This window comes from Babylonia areolata, chromosome 24 (genome assembly GCF_041734735.1).
Source record: "Babylonia areolata isolate BAREFJ2019XMU chromosome 24, ASM4173473v1, whole genome shotgun sequence".
NCBI classification, from domain to species: domain Eukaryota; kingdom Metazoa; phylum Mollusca; class Gastropoda; order Neogastropoda; family Buccinidae; genus Babylonia; species Babylonia areolata.
In genome coordinates, this window is record NC_134899.1 from 22,099,204 (window position 1) to 22,109,026 (window position 9,823).

The 9,823-nt window shown below is 40.2% G+C and overlaps 1 protein-coding gene across 1 annotated transcript in view; it reads left to right on the forward strand.

Moving 5' to 3' along the window:
- The first annotated feature begins 286 nt into the window (after window positions 1-286).
- Window positions 287-9,823, forward strand: part of LOC143298965 (uncharacterized) — a 12,688-nt gene continuing 3,151 nt past the window's right edge. The window contains exons 1-4 of the mRNA XM_076612021.1: window positions 287-472; window positions 2,641-2,760; window positions 5,377-6,754; window positions 9,519-9,823. The exon at window positions 9,519-9,823 is cut by the window's right edge and continues 3,151 nt beyond it. Of these exons, the coding sequence (XP_076468136.1) occupies window positions 2,746-2,760; window positions 5,377-6,754; window positions 9,519-9,823 (1,698 nt within the window). The 5' untranslated portion in view covers window positions 287-472; window positions 2,641-2,745. The remainder of the gene's footprint in view (window positions 473-2,640; window positions 2,761-5,376; window positions 6,755-9,518) is intronic.

Sequence of the window (9,823 nt, forward strand, 5' to 3'; positions counted from 1 at the left end):
AGTTTCGCGTCGATAGTACACGCAACGTGTCAACTCTTTCATGCCTCCATTGCAAAACATACACAATTTTTCGTTTGTATAGTTCCCAGAATTTAGCACGCCAAAATAGGACATTACCAAAACGAATGTAAAGCGAAATATGTGTGAATACATGATTTGTGCGAGCTGCCGTGAAACTGACGTTACCAGAACAAAATTAATGGTGGAGTGTGGCCTGAAAAGTTCCGGTCATGTGACCGTACCTGAAACCGAAATTAGAATTCCACGCCCGGTCTTGGCATCCATGTTCGCGGAAGTGTATCGAAGCAGACATTGCGACAGGCGGAGTGGCAGAGCCGAACGAACTGCAGTGTGCATCTTGAACCTTTTCAAGGCCGTCAACCGAAATTCCTGAGCTGTCATCACACGTTTTACTTGCTACGTTTGACCAGACTGGCGGACAAAGAGGAAGTTCGACGGTCACTGCAGGAAGGTTGGTGGTAATTTTTTTTTTTTTTGGTCCAGCTCCACGTCACCAATGTGTTGGTGCACGCGCGCGCGCGCGCGCGCACACACACACACACACACACACACACACACACACACACACACACACACACACACTATATCTATATTAGAATATTGTTTACTAGCGGAACTAATCACAATCAACAACACACATGACATGAATAAAGTACATGGGCATGAAATAAACATAATTGATTAAAGATGCAACACTGTTAGAGTTATGTTGAAGAATTGTATAACAACACCTTTATCACCAGTATACATGCCATAAAACACACACATGCACCTTCCTCCAGTCTTCACACACACACACACACACACACACACACACACACACACACACAAATATACTGCGCATGCATGCAACAAATATAGTTTAGAGAGAAAGGTCTTTACTTTAAAATGGTTCGAGCAAATGCTTTATGATTAGATTTGGAATATGAAGCTGTTGAACAGTGTCTGCTATTGTGTTGAAGATTTCCAGAACAAAGGACCATAGTATTCACATTTTTTTGGAAACCATATGGGACTTTCATATTTAACTCTTTCGCTGCAAAGTTTCATTTTGAAAGACACTCCCAAGTGCCAAATATTTTAGACTTGACACTTTCAGTCAGACAGTTTGGTTTGCATCAAAACAGCACTGTGGACTTTTACTTAAAAAAAGGTCCAGGTGGGAAGATAAGTCAATTCCTGTTGGATGGGGAAAGTTGGCTGCAGCTGTCAAGCTTTCTGACAATGTGAAAAACGGACCATTTGATAATTACCTCTCAATGTCGATTAAAGTTGTCTATGGTGGTGAACTGTCTACGTCAACTGAAGTCACATGTACATATTGTGGCGAAAGAGTATTATTAATGTATGATTTCAGTGGTACGAAAAATGCAGGTCATGGTGGGTTTGACTTGAATCTTTACACTTGGAGATTCCATGTCAGGCCTTTTCTGTGATGCTTGTGGCTGGTTTTCATAGCGTCTGCCGGATTCATCTCCATCTTTATCCAGTTTCATTTTCAGCCATCAATTGTTGTATTTTCTTCCACTGGTTGGTGCTGCTGTTCTTGTCTGTCCAGTGGATGTGGAGGATTCTTATCAAATGGTTGTTGATGGACATATTAATATATATATATATATTTTTTTTTTTTTTTTTTTTTTTTTTTTTTTGACAGCACTTGAACTGGAGGTTTTCTTGAACTCTGCAACGACTGCTCTGGCCTTTCTGATCTTTGACATTTGCATCAGTGCTGACCTGCTTGTTGATGGTGTCTCCAAGATGTGAGCATGTTCAGGGCAAACTGCATCTTTCCATATGTTCACACCAGGGCCCATTAGGTGGAGGGGGAGGAACTTAAATCATTAATAATTATTGCCAGCAAACCTGTCATTTTCAGGGATGACATGAATGCTCTATAGGTGTGGGCACATATGTGTCTGTGAATTTGACTTCACTTGTGCACGTGTCAATATGCATGTGAGGGTACTTTTATATGCAGCAGGCACATTGCAATCATTGGCTGTGTGTCTTATTTTTCTTTATGCATGTGAACCTCTGTGTGTGTACTTAATGTGTTTGGGGTTCACATACATGTGTAAATGAACACTAACAAATCTGCGTTCCTGCCCTGATTTAGTTATTTTGATTTATCCAGATTTCCTGGTGAAATGCATACAGCATTTTCCAATGTACTTTGACCCCTTTTCTATCACTTCATTTATTTTCTTGGCTCATTTTCTCTGATAACGACCTGCAGTTCACACACACACATGCACACACACACACACACACACACACACACACACACACACACACACACACACACACCTTTCACTCCTATTGGAGTATGGAGGATTACTGCAAAATAATCTTTTCATGCCCAGAATAAACATTTCCAAACACACAACAATGTCACATAAAAGTTGAGAAAACACAAAAATTAATGTCTTAACTCCAAAAGTATAGCTAGACAACATTTGCAAATCTAATCATCTTACTTACAGCTAAAATGACTTTTTTTGAGACAAATATTTTTTTAGGAACACACACATACTCACACCACACACACACATACTTATAAATAAATAAATAAATATATGTGTGTGTGTGTGTGTGTGTGTGTGTGTGTGTGTGCTTCAGACCAGTGCCAGTGGTTGACCTGTTCTTGGTGGAGGGGGATATAGAGCAACTGTCTGTATTACCTGCCCCTGCTGTCGCCGTGTTACCCCTGTTCCTCCAGGGAGTATGGAACACCTTCAGGTATAACTAGGTTTCATTGTCTTTCCTGATCAGTTCACTTGCATGGTTTCAGTGACTGCAGGGTTCTGGCAGACTGCAGGAACTGACAAAGGAAATAGCACAGCGAATGACTGTGTGTTGAATATTGTGCATGTGTGGAAGGAAAATTTAGTAGTGAAGACCACCTAAATAGTCTGCATACAATCATGTAAATATTACTTCTGTACCTTCCTGTTTTGACTGATCATAAACCGTACTTGGATAACATTACTGTTCATTTTCTTGAAATGTTAGAATGCTGCCTGTCCAAAAACAAAACGTTACCTGATATTACTCACTTGCAAGGTCCGTACCAGTGTCAAAAGCAGCAAGAGGTTATTTACAAAAAGACTGGTACATAATAAATCCATAGCTGGCAACCACAAATTCTGACATTTTCAAAGCATTTAATGCTGGACCTCTCTCTGCATTCTTTTTTTTTCTTAAAAAAAAAAAAAAAAAAATCCTCGTCCCTATATTAGCTAGCATAGAGTAGACAAGTGTAGACAACAGCCAGTATAAAGTGATGACTGGTTTTTCTGTTTAACAAAATAACTAATAAACATACTGAGCCAGTGTCAGACGAATCAAAATAATCATTGCATAATCAACTCGGGGATAATCATTAGGTACGAAAGAGTACAATAAACACTTTACTTGTGTCAGGGTAGCACACTCGAAAATGATGGTCTTGTGTAGCACAGTTATGGAAAAGGTTTTGTCTTTCATGAAGTTCAAGTGATAGGTTAATTTTCATTCAGTAATCTCAACTAAAAAATAACATATAATAAAATATAATAAAGAATGGACTTAAGTTTATTTCAAAGTTGATGCTGAAGAAAATAATGATAATAATGATAATACCTTGATTTATAAAATGCCTTTTCATCATGTAAAACATGTTCAGTTGTGCTGTACAATATAAATACCGGCATTTAAAGCATGCATTTAAACACTAAAATGAAAAGAAAAAAGTCTCTGTGTTGTTATTTAGTTCAGTGTAAGCATAAATCTTGAATACATCGTTCCAGTAAGGATTATCTGGTAAATCACTGGTACATCTTTTAGCAGTAAAGCATTTTTAACCGTTTATGTCAGGGCATATGACTTGAATTATTTTCTTCTGCCTGATATTCCCTGTACTCATTTCAGTGTTCATATGAAAGCTTTGATATCTGGCAGTCCAATACATCCATTAGTTACATTCTCTTTCTCCAGTCCTGGTAACAGAATCCACAAGGCTAATCATAGTGCCATTATGAGAGATTCTCTAATGACTATTTTGCCTAATGTGGAGTGATGGCCTGGAGGTAACGCGTCCACCTAGGAAGTGAGAGATCTGAGTGCACTGGTTCGAGTCACGGCTCAGCCGCCGATATTTTCTCGCCCTCCACTAGACCTTGAGTGGTGGTCTGGGGGCTAGTCATTCAGATGAGATGATAAACCAAGGTCCCATGTGCAGCATGAACTTAGCGCACATAAAAGAACCCACGGCAACTAAAGGGTTGTTCCTGGAAAAATTCTGAACAAAAATCCACTTCGATAGGAAAAACAAATAAAACTGCACGCAGGAAAAAATACAAAAAAAATGGGTGACGCTGTAGCATAGCGACATGCTCTCCCTGGGGAGAGCAGCCCGAATTTCACAGAGAAATCTGTTGTGATAAAAAAAAAAAAGAAAGAAAGAAAGAAATAATCATTATAATGGTGTACATGTTCTTTTAAATCATATTTTGAGCAATTTTTGCCCTGTGTTTGTCTGCTGCATTAATTTTCATTAGGTTTTATATGTTTTTATGTTTTATTTAACCAGAGTCAAGGATTTTAGATATTTCAGGATTTAAGTTCTTTTGTCCATTTCCATACATTTGTACAGGAGAAGAGGCTTTACTTTTGTGTAAGAAATGCTCATCTTGTTGAGTCACAGATTATGATGAGGGTTTTTCTAACCATGAAAAAAGAGAAGACTGGTTTTCAAAATCTGATTAACAGTTAGGGCAATGAAACGACAATGATGAAGATTAGGATAATGAAAATATCCCACCATCCACCCCCTCTCTGTCAGATACGAGGTGCCCAGTTCAGTCCTACACTTCCAATCAAATCAAGCTGAGTTAAAGTACTGCTGGGGACCAGAGCCAGTATGGGTATTAGCTGAGTTTCACTTCAGTATTTTTCAAGAACTGCATCTTGTTGTGTGCATGTATGCCGTTAATTTCTTTGTTTCCATTTGACATTATCACCAGTCGTGTCTTACTTAGTGACACTGCATGCACAAAAGTTTATGTTCTTCAGTGTGTGTAATAATTGCATACAGTAGAAAATTGTACACCTTTAAAAAAAAATTTTTTTTTTTTTAACATAATGCAGACTAGGAAAAGAATAAAGATGGTGTCTCTGTACATACTTTAGTTCTTTTAAAGAAGTCAGGTTTTGACAGGTTCATGTTAAAAAAAGAAAAGAAAAAAAAGAAAAAGGGGAATAGATGGGCCTCTGTAATGGCTTTTAGTCAATGAAAGAGTTGAAGGTTTGATGTTTGTAAAGAAGAATGGCAGTATAACCTGATTTTAAAATACTTCTTTTAAATCATTTCCCCAGTCAAATTTCTGCATGGAGGGCTTCATGGCAACAGGTGATGCCAGGCCTGTACCTTGTGAGCTGTGTAATGGAGAGGAAGATGCACAATACCAGTGCCACCAGTGCCAGAAAAGTTTCTGCCCTCACTGTCGGTACTACCACCGCATGGTGTGTCAGGGAGCCCAGGTCACTGAGCTGCAAGACCGGTCAAACGCAGGCAGGACAGCACAAATTCCAGCCAGCAGTCATGTCCAGAAGTCTTTGCAGATGGTGGAAGACTGCCCGAGGACACTGAAAGATGACAAGGAGAAGCGGGCCCAGGACGCAACTCTGAGGTCCTCACCACCTGTGTTGGACACAAAAGTCTGGAATCTGCTTCAGCAGAAGGTGGAGGACTTAGCAAACCAGGTCTCTTCTCTTCAGTCGGCCAACACGCAGCTCACGCACAATGTGACGCTGCTTAGCAATGCCAACATCACACTGTCATCAGAGCAAAGCCATCTGCAGAGAGAAATGACCACTCTGAAGGACAGGAATGTCATGCTGACCAATGAGCAAGCCACTGTACAGAAGGAGGTGATGGCTCTGAAAGATAGAAATGCCATCATGAATCAGGAACTGGCTGTGCTGACAGCAGGAAAGGACAACATGCATGCAAACATGAGGAAGCTTCAGAAAGAGGTGGCCGCCTTGCAGAAAGAGAATTCCCAGCTGCATTCTAACATCACCCAACTGAAGGCTGACCACAGCTCTGTGGCCACAACCATGAGCAGTATCCAGACAGATGTCACCAGTTCACGTGGAGATATAGGTGCCATGAAGAAGGACATTGGTCAGCTGACGTCAGACTGTGCTGCCCTGAAGTCTGACATGAATAAAGAAATTGGCCAGCTGAAGTCAGACTCTGCTGCTCTGAAGTCTGACATGAATAAAGAAATTGGCCAGCTGAAGTCAGACTATGCTGCTTTGACATCTGACATGAATAAAGAAATTGGCCAGCTGACATCAGACTATGCTGCTCTGACATCTGACATGAATAAAGAAATTGGCCAGCTGACATCAGACTATGCTGCTCTGACATCTGACATGAATAAAGAAATTGGCCAGCTGAAATCAGACTGTGCTGCCCTGAAGTCTGACATGAATAAAGAAATTGGTCAACTGACATCAGACTCTGCTGCTCTGAAGTCTGACGTGAATAAAGAAATTGGCCAGCTGACGGCAGATTTGTCTGGAGCCCAGAGTAGCATTTTTGATATCAAGAGAGACCACTCTGCCATGCATGCTGACCTGAAAGCTTCAGAGAATAAGGTTGTATCCCTTGAATGGAGAGTGCAATCAGCCCAGAATTCCCTCCAAGACAAGTCAAACAAGATAAATGCTCTGGAATCACGATTTGGTGAGTAAATCTGTGTGTGAATTGGTAACTGTGTGCATGTGTGTATGTTTGTGATGACGGGAATGGGGGAAATATCCATGACATCCAATACAAACTGATCAAATAGAAACAGCTGAACATGAAAGCATGAAATATTTGTGCCAGCCTCATGGGGTTCAGGTCCAACGCAGTTCAGTGTTAGGACAGCCTGTGATCAGGTTCATACAGAATGTGTGGGTTGTCAATATGAATGTAGCTACAGCATAACACATGCGTGCACGCACACACACGCGCGCACACACACACACACACACACACACACACACATGCACAAACATTTTGTTTATTTACAGCAGATTTTATGACTATTGATCATTTAATGGGTCCAAATCATTTAATCAGCCTTCTCATTACTATATTTCAGGTGCTATTTTGTGTTGATTCTGAAACTGTATTACAAACATTACTAAGATAATTAGATTTGAAAAGAAGAGAAAGATGGGTGCAATAGCCGAGTGGTTAAAGTGTTGGACTTTCAATCTGAGGGTCCCGGGTTGGAATCTCGGTGACGGCGCCTGGTGGGTAAAGGGTGGAGATTTTTACGATCTCCCAGGTCAACACATGTGCAGACCTGCTAGTGCCTGAACCCCCTTCATGTGTATATGCAAGCAGAAGATCAAATACGCACATTAAAGATCCTGTAATCCATGTCAGCGTTCAGTGGGTTATGGAAACAAGAACATACCCAGCATGCACACCCCCGAAAGCTGAATATGGCTGCCTACATTGCTGGGTAAAAAACGGTCTTACATGTAAAAGCCCACTCGTGTGCATACGAGTGAACGTGGGGGTTGCAGCCCACGAACGAAGAAGAAGAAGAGAAGAAGTTGTCACACAACAGTAATTTGTCATGTAATCCATTCTTGGTCCCTGTGTGGTTGGCTGGACTGTAAGCAACAAGAACAAGGATCATTCTTGTTAAAAAGATTCCTTTTTGTTGGATCCTTTCTGATGAAGTGATATTGGGAAATGAACATGGATGTATATATTAAAAGGTTCGTGGGAATGAATGGATGGATTGTTGTGCAAAACAATTGTGCAATAGGTGTTAACATTTCTGTAGAAATTTTTATTCCATTTTTATTGCAAGAAGGTTATTCCCTTCTTAAAAAACAACATCAACAACAACAACAAAAACCTGCTGGAACCATCCCTTATCATGTCAATAAACTGAAACACTGTTGAAGATAATGCTAACTGTACCTCAAGCAAACTTGATCCTATGGATTTTTTTTTTTTTTTTTTTCTAAAGCAAAATGACATTCCAGTAATAAAAAGCCCACAAGTCTAGACTATGACTAGATCTATGCTTAAGAACAAAATTTACTTCTAAAGTGACTTGCATTTTCGGTAATGTAATTTTACCCCATGAATATCATCAGTGAATGTGAACAGCTGAAAACATTGTTACATCATTCATTTACAAAACCTGCAGTTCCATCTGTTCCCAGTGGAAATGTGTTATGTGACAATCAGCTTGTGTAGAATAGTTCAAAGATTACTTAGGAGCACCATTGTCTCTTTGTTGTAACTTTACCAGTTGACCAGTAAGTCTCTGTCTCTCTGTCATGCACACACACACACACCTCTCTATGTATATACATATAGATAGATAGATAGATAGATGTGTGTGTGTGTGTGTGTGTGTGTGTGTGTGTGTGTGTGTGTGTTTTATTGTTTGTTTTTTTGTTTGTTTGTTTGTTTGTTTTTGTGTGTGTTTTTTTGTTGTTTTTTTAATGCACACTGGGTAGATGAATAGGGAAAGAAGTGTGGGCATGAGGCATGAGTGGTGTGGGGGAAGGGGGTGAATTTTGTCAAAAATCACAGTTGTGGTCATGGACAGACAAACAAAAATATGAATGAATGAACGAACGCACGCACGCACGCACGCATGCACGCACGCACGCACGCACACGCACACACACACACACACACACAATAGATCTCCAAATTTAGATTTTATATCAAATGTCAGAAGAAAATTTTTAAAAAAAGAAAAGTGTTTTGAAGAAACAAACATATGAGAAGATTCACTTACTGAAAGTCACCAGGTAGTTATACTATTGTGATTGAGATATCCTTCAAGGGTAAGAGGTAGGGAAGAAAACAAGAAAACAGAGGGGGAGGGGGAATCTAGATAATGGAGAAAGCGGGGGCCCGCTGTTATCATGGAAGGAGGACACCTTGCATCAGCATGTGATGGAAACTTGTTCTGCAGCTGGCAAGTAGGGATCACAAGCCTGGTGAACCCTATGGCCAGTAATGCACTGCTCTTGAAGGGGACCCTTAAGAGAAGATGAGCATGCTTCAGATTTAGGGCTGGTCAGATTTTGTTTTCCCTCCTCATAAATGAACATAAAATATTCCCTGTTGATTTTCTGTGCACACAAACCATATTTTCCTTTACGCTTTATTTGCACATGTGCTTGCTGATTTGAGCCAGTAAAACTTAGTAACAAAATAATTCTCTTACTTGGAGTAGACAGTTTATGGTAATTGTAAGATACACAGCTCTCATTGTAAGAAATTTGCAGGTGATCACATTTTTTCGATTTACTGAAAAGGACTATTTGGATACATTGACAATAGATCATGTGTGTGTGTAAACAATATGTAGGGTAACGTGATTAATACCTCATTTTCACTTTTTCCTCAATGTCTCTTTCTTTGTCTCCATCTCTGTCTCTCTGTTTCTCTCTCTCTCTTTCTTTCTTTCTGTCTCCAGTGAAGACCAACACCCAGGTTGCATTTCATGCATTTCTGACGGAAAAAGTGACCACCAACCACTGTGAGCAGACGCTGATCTGTAGAGGAGTCATCACCAATGTGGGTGGCGGATACAATCAACTAACAGGAGTGTTCACGGCTCCACAGGCGGGAGTGTATTGCTTCATGGCCACCACAGGTCCCAATGAAACTGATAATTCAATACAGGCAAGGCTGTGTATAGTTTTGGAGGGTAGTGTGATTGGTTATGTGGTATCTCCAGGCATCAACTGGTCCACCTGTCACCCCACAGTGATGATGAAT